At 53.3% G+C, this 12874-nt stretch overlaps 1 protein-coding gene across 2 annotated transcripts in view; it reads right to left on the bottom strand.

The window, feature by feature from the left end:
- MTCL1 (microtubule crosslinking factor 1) overlaps positions 1-12874 on the bottom strand; it is a 122424-nt gene that overhangs the window by 38899 nt on the left and 70651 nt on the right. For both annotated transcript variants that reach the window (XM_029234089.1, XM_029234096.1), the window contains exons 5-6: positions 6777-8051; positions 5575-5730 (exon numbers count right to left, since the gene is read on the bottom strand). In XM_029234089.1, the coding sequence (XP_029089922.1) occupies positions 5575-5730; positions 6777-8051 (1431 nt within the window). The remainder of the gene's footprint in view (positions 1-5574; positions 5731-6776; positions 8052-12874) is intronic.

The raw sequence follows: 12874 nt of genomic DNA, 5'->3' as shown, positions 1-12874 counted from the left end.
TTCTCCTTTCCTCGGGGGTTCTGCAGCTCCAGGTGACATCAGCTTAGAGCCTGGTCCTGGTGAGGCCGCTGTCCTGACGGGTACCTGGGGAGGCTCCACGCTGCTGGGCAAGCTGTCCTATTGCCCCCCCAACCCCCATCATGGACAGACGCTTCTTCAGCCTTTCATAAAGGGCAGTTTGCAGGGGTGGTCCTGGTTCATTTCTCTCCCTGTCCATTTTCAATTCTGAAGTCAATTCCAACCCTTGAAGATTTTCCTAACATTCTTGGGAATAGAGCTCTATATTTAAAAAGACATCAGATATTTTATGCAGCACTATCTACTGAGTGCCTATAGCTTTCGGCTCTGTGCTGGGGACACAGCAGCAAGTAAGCGGCCCCAGACCCCTGCCCTCCTGGGGCTTCCCTCCTGCCCCTCTAGGAGTTTGGCACAGGAGTGCTTCCAGGTCACCTGGTTGCTCTACGGGCGGCTTTACTTTTTTTTTCTTCCTTTTGGCCATGCCGCACGGCTTGCAGGATCTTAGTTCTCCAACCAGGGATTGAACTTCGGCCCTCAGCAATGAAAGCGCCAAGTCCTAACCACTGGACCACCAGGGAATTCCTCCAGCTTTACTTTTTCTTACTTTTGGCTGCGTTGGGTCTTCGTTGCTGCGCGCGGGCTTTCTCTAGTTGCGGTGAGCAGGGGCTACTCTTCGTTGCGGTGTGCGGGCTTCTCATTGCGGTGGCTTCTCTTGTTGCGGAGCACGGGCTCTAGGCGTGTAGGCTTCAGTGGTTGTGACATGCGGGCTCAGTAGTTGTGGCTCACGGGCTCTGGAGCGCAGGCTCAGTAGTTGTGGCGCACGGGCTTAGTTGCTCCGCGGCATGTGGGGTCTTCCAAGACCAGGGCTCGAACCCATGTCCCCTGCACTGGCAGGCGGATTCTTAACCGCTGCGCCACCAGGGAAGTCCCAGATTTACTTTTGAGTTACATGCTACCCTGTACATTTAAAATATGAAAAGCCTCCGTATTTTAACACATTTGGTACCAGCCCAAAGCTCTGAATTATTAGGTGTTAAAACAAGCGCTGAAATCAAGCTGATCTTTTAAGAAAAGCAGACCTATTAATTTAGTTTCTACATATTACACTATTTCGTTTGGTTGTCATCTTAATAATTATATAAACTTTTAATTTTGAACAAATATACAGGCCTCCTATTTCAGTGTCGTTCGATTAAAAATGTGTTCCTCTGTTTGAACCTCACCTTTGAAGGGTCACAGAAAAGGACCCTTGAAGTCCTATGAGGATGTTCATCTGGGACATTTGATTCACCTACAGCGGCTCCCGTGTCCTCTGTGGAGGCTGGTCAACGACAGAAACTTCTAGATCCTCCTCCTCTACGACACATTTTACTCTTTTCTGGTCTATTTTTGCTAATGGAACATTAAACTCTATGGACAACTAATTGCTCCTTGTCAGGGTGCCATTACTCCATTGTTACAAAAGCCAAAATACAAACAGGCTGTGGCAGAAATTTCCATCCAGGGCCACACAACCGCCACATTCACAGCATTTTCACGCAACACAGAGATCTCCTCCAGAAAACACGTACTTCCCCCTTCATCGCCAAGTTCCCGAAGGTTAGATTCTGAAACCATCCTCTGCCCACTCACCTGAGATTCTGATTAAGACATCGAACGCACTGACCTCGTCCTGTGCAGACCGTTTACGTGAATGGACACCCTCCTCAGTGGCCCCCAGGCTGTGGGCTCGTGTTCGTCTCGACACCACAGCCACCTCCCTGTGTTATTGCTGGGAAGCCCGCAGCCCACACCTGCCCCTACGTGGCGTGTCCCACGCCCATTTACACTGCTAATTTCCTGGCCATCTTCAGAGATAGTGGCTTATAAGTTACTTTCCACACTTAAGGAGACAACTTCACTATCTCGATATACCAAAAACAAACAAAAAAGCTTTTCATTGTAGCCACTTACTTATTACACACTGGCAACACTACTTTCTAACTAGGACTCCGTTCCGCCTGCATCCCTGTGACCTCATCTCCCGTGACTTCCATTTTGGCCGGTTTTGCTACCCCTTCTTCCCAAAGTGGTTTATCGGGTCAACACCTGCGCACACATACTTGGCATAAACCCCACGTCGTTTTATCGAGGCTGGTGTGTCACAGCTGAGGCCGAAGGGATAGCTCGTTGATTAAAGGACAAGAGGAGGGGCTCAGGAGAAGATCTCTGAGATTTCTGACCCAGAAACTCAATCCTCTGGGCACAGGCTCGGTGTCATTTATGTGTGTAATCTGACCAGTGCCCGTGCTCGGCTACTCCTCATTCAGAACTATTTTTAAGGCACCCCACACATTCCAAACCACATATTCCGTACCCTGCTCTCCTTAACAAATGGGAATCTCTCAGCAGATTTGCCGGGAGCCACAGGGAGCAAAGTCAGGGAAGAATCCAGTGCCACATGAGAATCTCGCTGATATCTACCGAGACGAACGGGCAACAGCAGTAGTGGTCCTTCTGAAGTCTGGTTGCTTTGTTCTCCCTCTGAGCAGCTAACTTCTGTGTGGTTGCATTAGTAGGTTAGTGGGTGTTAGCAGGTTGTGACTCCGGCTCTCTCTGGCTGTGACAGTTCTGAGGCTGGGTAGATACACCTTCCCCTCCCCCGAGCTTATCGTGTGCAGTCAGAGGGGCAGACCTCTCACTTCACAGATCTGTTATCTGCTAACACAGTACCCTGGAAGAAGGTAGTTTTTTTCTTTTTCACCTTGTTGCTGTTACCGCTGCTACTGGTACTGCTAGTACTAGTAGTAGTTAAGTTTGGGTGTTTAGCCAAACACCCAAATCTTGTCAAATAAGCACTTAACTTCTTTCCCCTTTCCCCAAACTTGAAAATCTATAAGGCAAGAAACATAGAAAGCACTTCACAAATGGAACTTGAGAAATTGGAACTGAGAAATTTTCTGAACTTCAGCTTAAGTCCAGAAAGTTGTTTCTTCTTTCAAGCCACTGATCCTGGGGCTCCTATCAGTCCCTCCACCACCCACTCCGAGGAGCTAAGGGCCAGGAGCTGAAGGAAATTCACACGTGTACAGGAGTAGTTGGCTATGCAGACAAACCAGGGTCATTTCAAGGGCAACGGAAGAGGTAGTAAAGAAAACTGCTAACAAGGGGGAGGGATGGATTGAGAGTTTGGGATTAGCAGATGCAAACTACTATATATAAAATGGATAAACAAGGTCCTACTGTATAGCAAGCGGAACTATGTTCAATATCCTGTGATAAACCATAATGGAGAACAATATGAAAAAGAACATATATAACTGAATCACTTTGCTGTACAGCAGAAATGACACCCATGCCATGTGACGTGTGTCTTTAACCCAGAGCAGCTTCTCTGGCTGGGCTTCCCTGCTACCTGACGGAAGCTTTGTGCACTGTTTCCATTAGAGCCTCACAGGAAAGCAATTGTTGGCAATGAATTCGGTTACATTTTCATTAAAAGGTTTTAAGAGTTCTGCTCCCTAGAACTGTCCATTGTACAATTCTTTAATCCAAAGTAATATTCGAAGACCAAACTGAGCAGTCTGTCAGGGTGACGTCCACCCCAGGGATGCAGCAGCTCCACTGAGTCCAGACCCTACAAGCGATCTCCACGCGGCTCTTCTCATAAAAGGGAAAACTGTGGAGCCATCAGAGGGGTCCTAGAATATGTTTCATCTTTTAGAAAGTATTTTAATATACAATGTGTTTGCATCCATAATTGAGTTTTCTCTTCTGTGTGAAATGCCTTGGTGAATAAAAAATGAGAACAAAGGATGTTTAACTCCTGAGTAATTCTATTTCCCCTTCTAGAAAACGATGCTCCTGGACCTTGCCTTTCACTTTGAGTTTTTTTACTTCCTCATTAAAATGTATAAAATTAAAGGAAACCAGACAGATGCTTAAAAGAAGAAACATTCCACGGCAAGATAGCTGGCCACACAATTAGTCCCCCGGGGGATCTGCATTTGGAAACACCGCCCCCACGGGGACAGAGCTCGGTTTGGAGGTGCCCAGGCCCAGTGGGGACCAGTCCCTGCTGTACAGGCAGCACTCCTCACAGGAGGGGTCGGGGTGGGGAGAGGACTGACCAGGCCCAAGGAAACGGTTCTGGACCCAGTTCCACCACCAGCCGGCTGGGGGGCGGGGAGAATTTGCTGACACTGCATCACACTCTTTCTTCTCATCTGCACAATGAGGGGATTCGTCTGAAGTTCCCTTCTGAGCTACACTGTTCAGCGACCCTAAGTCACATGGCAACAGCTAACTCTGCTAATTGACCTATTACGAAGGTTTAGTTTTCCCACAACATTGTTTGATTCAACGAAGCATTTCCCTCTGTCCAAACCCACTGCCAGTTTCTGAAGCTCTGCAAAGCACACGTGTCTGGGCAAGCGAGGAGCACACTCATGACTCCCGCAGGATCCAGCAGGGCCTGGGGGGCGTGTGGAGAGGAGCCCTCTGACACTCACCAGAGTGAACCAGACATGGTTACGTGGGACATGCCCTGAACGGTGTATCAGAGGGAAGAGGGCTCCAGGGACAGGACCAGGGAGCAGCCCGTGGAAAACGAGGAAGGGCCACGGTGGGCAGAGAAAACTGGTGTCGACACCCCGCCTCTGGCCATGGGTTTTGGTGCCAGTACCCCGTGTGCAGGACAGGGCGCAGACGGGCCGGTCGTGGCCTTACGTGTCCTATCATTTGACGTACTCTGATTGACTAGTTTTTGCTCATTTTTACTGTATATTTATAGTTATAAAATCATACAGGAAAAAAAAGAAAATCGGTACCAGCCACAGGAGCCGCAACACTCCTCGTCCTCTCCCCTGCCTTTTGGGAACTGCTATGATGCCTCAGAGCTGAATGGTAACATCCCCGCTGGGACTGATGAATGAAGACCCTTCATCCCGACCTTTTCTAATGCAGAACATACGGCTCTAACCCTGCAGTAACCTGCCTCAATGGGCAGTACCAGAGCCAGACACTCACTCCTCGGGGCCACCTGTCCTTCTGTACTGGGTTGAATTACTTGCAGGGAAGAGCATTCACCGAGAGGACAACTGTCGCATACAATGGAGTATTTGTGGTGGCTCCGAGCTTTGTGGACATGGGTTGCTACGACAACGGACTGCTGAAGAGCCGCCGGGTCAGGAGAGCATCCCTGATTCTGCCCTACAACTGGAGCACCGGCACGGAAAACGTGGGGCGCGCCCACAATACACAGGAGGGACATGCTTGGTTTTCAGTCCTGCTTTCCTTACTGCCTGACAAGAAGCCACAGAGCACTCACCAATCAGTCTCATACGCTTTGCCCGAGGACCCAGGAGAACCAGTGCCCCTGCCCTCACCCTGTATGGACCCCTCAGTTCAGTTGCATGCAATGGATTCTGATTCAGTTAAGTCTCCCCTGGTTCCACATCGCCCCCCCCTCCCCGTTCCGTAGGGGCCTCGGACCCAGGTAGGAACCCTCACACCACACACGGCAAAGGAGGGGTAGGAGGAGAGGGGGCGTGGCCACTGGGACCCACCCCTGCTGACCTCCAGGTTGAAGCAGCTCTGGGCTCCGGGCCGGCAGCTCCCCGCGTCCCCGTCGGCTCGACGGTGCAGCTCCCGTGTGGCTCGGAGGTGCAGGGGCCCCCGCTCCTCCCCTCGCTCCTGCCCGGGCTGCCACTCCAGCTGATCTCTCAGTTTGGACTGTTAGGTGCACGGGAGGGATTTGTTTTTTGTTTTTGTTTTAAAATTTTAAACAAAACACAAAGGACAAGAGGGCAGGGTGAGGTGAGGAAGGTAGACAGATGGCTGGAGAACTACGGGATGAGGAAAAGCATGACCAGAGAAACCAACGTAAACACAGCGGCCTCAGAGAGAGAAGAGAACAGAGCCAAGATGAAGCTGAGCAAAATGGCGGGCTGAGAGATCTATAAAGCAAACAGAGAAAGAGGGAGAAGGCGGCAGCACGCTGGTTATGAGGCGCATGCGATGGGGACGCATGTGTCAGACTCGCCCGCAAGCGCACTACCCACGAAGGATATGGAAACAAGGCTCCTGCTGCTTCCTCTCTGCGGTCGCGCGGCGAAAGCCACAGTCCAGGGCGGCGCACGCGAGAGCAGTCCTGGGGCTACTCCACTCGCCGCCCGCTGCTCCGGGGGTTCTCTGCCGCGCTCCTCGCCCGGCCGGGCTGTGTCGCAGAGGGAGCGGGTGGGCTGGCTGCCTACGGCCTTCAGGGCTGGACTGTCCCTGGGGCAGTGAACCCAGGCAGGGACGCACGCGCTCCCGGGAAGTCCGCTAATTATCCTGACCATGAAGTGCGTTTGTACTGCGTCTTAAACTCCTCTTTGCTTCTTCGTTGGGATGGCTGGTCGTTCGGGACGCCAAAACAAAAAGGAAGGGACAGACTGCGACGATCCTAGCGCTGCCAGCAGGATTAGCCTTGTGTCAAGAGGAAGGAGCTCTTAGCTAAGAGCAGCGGCGGTGCAGTTAAAAATAAGAGGAAAAGGGAGAAAGAAACAAGGCGACAAAAGAGAGCTAAACCAAATCAAACCAAACTGGGGGGGGGGGGTAAAGAAAAAAAGGAGAAACCCAACCAATAAAAAGGTTTTGGTTGGAACTTGAGGCTTTAGTACAATGCAGGTTTGCGATCATAACCAAGCAGCCGTGAGCAGGATGAGCTGCAGTGCGGCAAGGCCAGCGAGGAGGAGGAGGAGGAGGGAGCAGGGAGGCAGAGCCGGGAGCCCCCTTACCTGCAGGCCCGGGCCCAGCTCCTTCCCCAGGTTCCCGACGGGGGAGTCCCGGGACACGGAGGTCACAGAGGACAGGAAGCTGGAAGACTCGGTGAGGTGGGGCAGAGGGGACAGGCCCTCCCCCAGCCGCTCCACCTGCTCCAGGAAGGCCTGGAGCTCCTTCCTGAAGGCCTTCATCCTCGCATTGAGGGTCCCCAGCAGCTGGGGCTCCTCCTTGGCGCCCTGGACGCCGGCTCCCGACAAGGCCCCACTGCCCTGCAGCGGCACGTCCGTGAAGCCGTCGGTGTCGGTGATGATGCGCTCCACGGTCCGCTCCAGCCGCTCGGCCTCGTGTCTGATGCTCGCCAGGCGCTCTGAGCCCTCCCGAGCGCGGAGCAGCTCTGTCGGGCACTCACCAGCCTCCGACGGCTTCCCGCTGCCGAAGCCCGACGTCTTCTCGAAGGTCTCCTCCGAGTCGCTCTCGCCGCCGATGGGGCCCTCCCGCCTGGGCTGCAGCGAGCGGCCGTCCTCCCCGTCGCTCTCTTTCTTGCCCGCGTCGCTGTCAGCGTCGCTGTCGCGGGGACTTGGGGCGCGCGGGCCCGGGGGCGCGGCCAGGTCACAGCGTGGGGCGCCCAACAGCAGCACCTGGTTCTCATGCTGCAGCGTCAGCACCTTCCCGCTCAGCTCCCTGATCTGCAGCCGCGCCGCTTGGAGCTCCTCCTGCAGGGGCGCTCCACCGCTCGCGCCCCCCGCCGGCCACGCGGGCTCCGGCCGCGGCTCGAACTTGAACTTGCTCAGCTCGTGGGTCAGCTGTCGGTTGTGGTCCTCGATCTCGGAGATGGACCTCCGCAGCAGCTCCGCCTCCTCCTCCACGAATTGCAGGTGCCGGCGCAGCTCTGCGGAGGACTCCAGGGAGTCCCCGAAGGGCGAGGTCGGAACGCCGGGCAGGGGCTCCCGGCCCGCGGCGTCGCGCTCGTGCTGGCCCCGCAGGTCCTCCATCTCCGCCTTGAGGCCCCGGTTCTCCACCTCCAGCTCCACGATCTTCCGGCCCAAGATGCTGGCTTCCTCCTCCACCAGCTTCAGCCGCAGCTTCAGCTCGGCCTCCCGAGTGCTGGGCGGCCCGCCGGCCTCCCCCGTGGGGAGCGGGCTGTCCACGTCCCCGTAGAGGGCCTTGTACCTCTGCAGCTCCTGTTCCAGCCCGTCCTTCTCCCGCCCCAGCTTGGCCATCTTCCTGAGCATCAGCGAGCCCTCCTCTTTGGCAAACTGGAGCTGGCACCTCAGGTCGGCGCTGTCATCCTGCCAGGAGAGAGCAGCCCAGAGGACGGTTATTTGAAAATACCCAATGTTCCTGTTTGTGACGATTTCCCTCGCACCTCGCCCCCGACACACGCACACACAAAACACCGATCTTCCCGTCAGTGCGTGGAGTCGCTCATTAGAGGGACCACGACAGGGTGAGCCCGGGGCCTTCATGGGGGCACCGGGGACTGCTGGTGGTGGCTTTGTCACAGAACAAAGGAAACCAAACAGTTTGGAAAAACGTGCACATGAAAACCATCACCCAGGAGATGAGTGAATGAGATGAAACCCAGCCCCGTCAGCAACGCAGCGACCGCCCCACCCCCGCTCTGCCCCTGTTACTTTGTGGGTCCACCCTGACAAGTGAGAGACCCCAGACCCCTTGCTCAGCCTGGGGCAGGCAGACAGGCCTCTGTGGCCACTCCCACCTGTTGCCACTTACCTCCTACCTCATCAGAGGGGTGGGCCAGCACCTCACAGGTATTAACAGGATGGCGAGGCCAGGTGACCCCAAATCAGAGCCCGGCTTTGCTGGAACCTGAGACACGGCAACCCAACTCTCCTCCTCCCCTGCCTCCCCTCCCCCAACGAATCACAGGGATGGCATGAGGACAAATCATGAGATGATGGGCATGAGGGTGCTCTGGAAGCCGAGTTGCACAGTAAGTACCAAGCTCTGACGGTTAGTATGAAATGGTTACTGCAAACCTAATCCCGGGTGACTCGCACCCTCCTCTCCCCATGCGAACTTGACTTTGGTTACGTTCTGCGCCTTTAGTGGCTGTAACAGCACGAAATTAAACTCAGAAACCCAAGGCAAGGTGTTAAGTGGTTTAAAACCTGAGAAGTGGTGGTCATCGGGATCCCAGAGGATTCTGGAGGGTCACTGGAGCAGGCTCGCGGCTACTAAAAGCCCACACTGCTCGGCTGAGGTCAAGAGGGCAGTTTCTGGAGCAACTGGAAAGTGGGCTCTGCCTGCGCAGCGCAGGTCTCAATGCCCTGAAGCTGCGTGAACTCTTCATAGTCAGTGGCTGGCAACAGTGACCAATTTCACGAATCATTCCTCTGTGATTGGCTACCAAGTTTCAAAAGGCTGTCATGGGGTCAAAGGCTTAGGCAAAGGCTCCCCCTGCCACACAAACTCAGTGATGCGCTGGGTGGTGGTCACACCCCATCAACCCAGGGGAGGCAGAGTCGTCAAACCAATCTCCACGGCAAGTCAGCCCCCCGGGGGAGGATGACTCTTCCAGATCACTTGTGTGCAAACAGGCCCGCAGGGCTGGCGCAGCTTCATCCTCAGAGAACATGGCTCATTCTCCGCCCTGTTCTTGCCGCTCGCTTACCATTGGGCAGGAAGACATAGAAACGCCTCCCTGGGTGCCCACACCTTTCCTCCTTCCACCCCTAGACCCCTCCTGCCCGAGCCACAAACCCATGGAAGGAAAGAAAAGCAGAGTGACAGGTAAGATTCAAAGAAAAATCACAGGCCAGCTGTGAGCCAGAACCACACGGAAAGCAGCCCTGGTGCTGCCCGCGCACCCTCTGAGGGACTATCTCTCACGCCACCTCTTAGCAGAGGGCCTACCTGTCCCGCTCCTTCTGTCCATGGCACCAGGGGCTGAGCGCAGAGCCCTGGGGAACCAGCCCCTTTTGTCCAAAGCAGAACCCTCAATCAAGGTCGTTGTGAAGGTCAAAAGGAACAGCATATAGCTGACTGGTTTGTATGTAGCCAATCTCCACACTCTAGCACGCTGAAGCCAACCTTCTGCTTTGTCTGAAACTCAATTAATTTGGGGAAAAGGAGCCAGCAATCCTGTTTTTTGTTTTGTTTTTTTTTCTGTTCGCACATCAGGAGAGTTATATATAAATGTCACTGGGAGGAGAGCATGGTCTTCGTGATCTAAGAACGTATCACATTAAGGATCTAGGTTGTTTTTGGTTAGGCAGACATAACAAGGGTGTCTGTGACTAACTGAAAATAAAGCTGTCTGCCCTGCTCAATGGAGCAAGATGGGTTATCACTGCTGGGGTAATGATATATATATATATATTTTAAAGGGCCTACATAGAATACACGGGCTGTAAAAGACATACTATATTTAATCCTAAGGGGAAAAGCATACTTACTTGTTGATTCATTCATTCCTTCGGTAAATATTGAATACCTACTACGTACCAGAAATTGGCATGTTAAACAACCCAGTTTCTTAGAACTTTTGAGAGTAGAACAACCAAAAGCATCTTTTCAATTTTTGGTAAACATTGATTTGTAGGAAATCTATTGTATCCAAATACACAGAGAGGTCTTTGTTGTCACAGGAAGGAATGGAGTTTGAATAAACTAAAATACATATCAATGGAGATAAGATTGTCAATACTTTGTAAATGAATCAGTTTGGGGGTGACAAATCTGGGATAGGAAGACCCTTAGCCCCATCATTAACTTGATAGCCAGCGTTTGTCCTGTGTCCAAAATCACCTAAACGATCCTATCTCCCCGGAAGCACAGAAATTCAACTTCGTGCCTGGGGACAGACACGGAGATGGGAGAGGAGAATGTTGCCAGCCCCAAGGGAACTCCACCTCCAGCCCAGGACTCAAGCCTCGGCGGATCCAGGTTTGGGCAGGGCCCCAGCCGTGACCAGTGTCCTGACCCTACTTCCCTGGAAACTCACAACTGGTGAGGCCTTGAGACGGTGGAGGCCAAGGGGCAGAGTCATCTGCACAGTTCAGGATGCTTTTGTCTCAAACCAAGATCAGAGGGTCTCAGGCCATCTCTCCCGAGGGTTTCCCCCAAAAGTTGAACTGAGAAATCGGGGAAGGCACACGAGAGGCACATGGAGACCGGGCCTTCCCCGAGCGTTCTGTACTTGGTTGTAAGTACCCATCTGCACCCCCCCCCCCTTATACAGGTAAAAACCCCAGGGAGCCCTCAGACTGCCTTGACTTCTAGAAACCTCACACCACCCGCCCCCACTCCCTCTCTGCCATTCCCCACAGTCTGATTATAAATTACAACCATCCTTCTCTGTCTCCTTGAACTTAAACCCAGGTCAGGTAAAGAAACAAGATTCTATGATAGGGCTTCCCTGGTGGCACAGTCGTTAAGAATCCACCTGCCAATGAAGAGGACATGGGTTCGAGCCCTGGTCCAAGATCCCACATGTCGTGAAGCAACTAAGCCCGTGTGCCACAACTACTGAGCCTGGGCTCTAGAGCCCGCAAGCCACAACTACTGAAGCCCGTGCACCTAGAGCCCGTGCTCCACAACAAGAGAAGCCATCGCAATGAGAAGCCCGCTCGCCGCAACTAGAGAAAGCCCACTTGCAGCAACGAAGACCAACACAGCCAAAAATAAAATAAAAAAAAAAAAAAGATTCTATGATATACCCTAGTGAGCATCCAATTCATAGATTACCTGAGGATTGATCAACTATCCAAAAAGCCTTCCTGTTCCTTAAAGAAACTACCCACATACGAGAAATTCTAATAGATGATTAAAGCATGCTTCATTTCTATGCAACACCCATGCGTTACTAGGCCTGACTAAACCATGACTAACGCAGTTTTTGACAGAAAGGCCATCTCTAAAGCCAAGGGAGTGTGTGGCTTTAACAAAGGGATCAGACTTCCTCACTCAGTGGAGGCGGCTGGAGCAGTGTTTTGGGGGCTGGGTGTGCGGGCAGCTGGGCTCAGCCTGTTCTGGGGCGGGAAGCCAACTCCTTCTAATAAGATGGGGAATCACAGTCTCAGCTAAAGCAGCACGGGCTGGATACCCATCTTATCTTGTAACTGAAGACTTTCTAAAACTCAGCCAAGACTCCAGGGGAGGGGTCTAGGCTGATCTCAGGCTCTGGTTTCAGGAGATGGTCTGATAGCTCCAGGAATGCAGCGTGAAAGCAGGTCCAGTAACCTTCCCACGTGACACACCTGGTGCAGGCAGAGAAGGCAAGCAGGGCATGGAGGGGAGGACACACACAGGGCCACCGCTGCCACCACCAGCGGAAAGGCCTTGACAAGCGACAGAAATATATCGCTACGGGTATATATTCTTTGGCTTGCAAGTCTGCCGTCTGGCCAGCCCCCCAGCGCTGACTGCGCGTGCTCCTACCTTGCGCCGGGGCGCCAGTTTCCTCTGAGTTCTGGCTGCAGACCTGCAGTTCCCAAGGCGCTCCGTTCCACCGCTCTGCCAGACAGAAACTCCTTGCTCAACGGTCCCGCAGGCTGGGCACTTAACCTGCTCCCGAGCCCGGGTCTCCCCTCTCCTGTCCCCAGCCTGACTAACCCTCGGGTGAGTACACTGCACACTGTCCATCCCGCGATGGGTAGAGATGACCCTTTTAAAGAGAAGCTCTTCCCTGGTCAGGAGCCAGTACGTTGAAACAGACTCAAAGCCCAAGGGGGTTGAAGCTCCCAGTAGTGGGGACGACAGATTTTAATGTCGCCCTTCTTAGCGGATTCCAAAGGGAGATTTGGGGAGCAGAGACGTGGAGAACAGTTAACCTCTGGCATTCCTCCAGCTCACACAGCCAGGCCCTCCGTGAAGGCTGCTCTGGGGACGGGGGACTTTGGAGAGGGGAGAAAGCAAAGGGAATCAGGTGTGGGATTCACAGGGAGGCCGGCCCCGGGCCTCGGAGCTCGTAGTTTCCTGAACTTACTGCATTTCTCTAATTAGTCCTCGCTCTGAGAGCTCAGGAAGCTGACACCCCAATGATGCCTTGTTCTCGCCAACACCTAATACTAGCAGCAGTTTTTTTTGTTGTTTTTTTTTTAAAGAAGGAATCCAGCAAAGCGAGTGTTCAGAAAAGCTAAGGAAGTTC

Source organism: Monodon monoceros, unplaced genomic scaffold (genome assembly GCF_005190385.1).
Source record: "Monodon monoceros isolate NGI ecotype Baffin Bay Population unplaced genomic scaffold, NGI_Narwhal_1 Super_Scaffold_1, whole genome shotgun sequence".
NCBI lineage: Eukaryota > Metazoa > Chordata > Mammalia > Artiodactyla > Monodontidae > Monodon > Monodon monoceros.
This window is presented reverse-complemented; position numbering and strand designations above follow the sequence as displayed.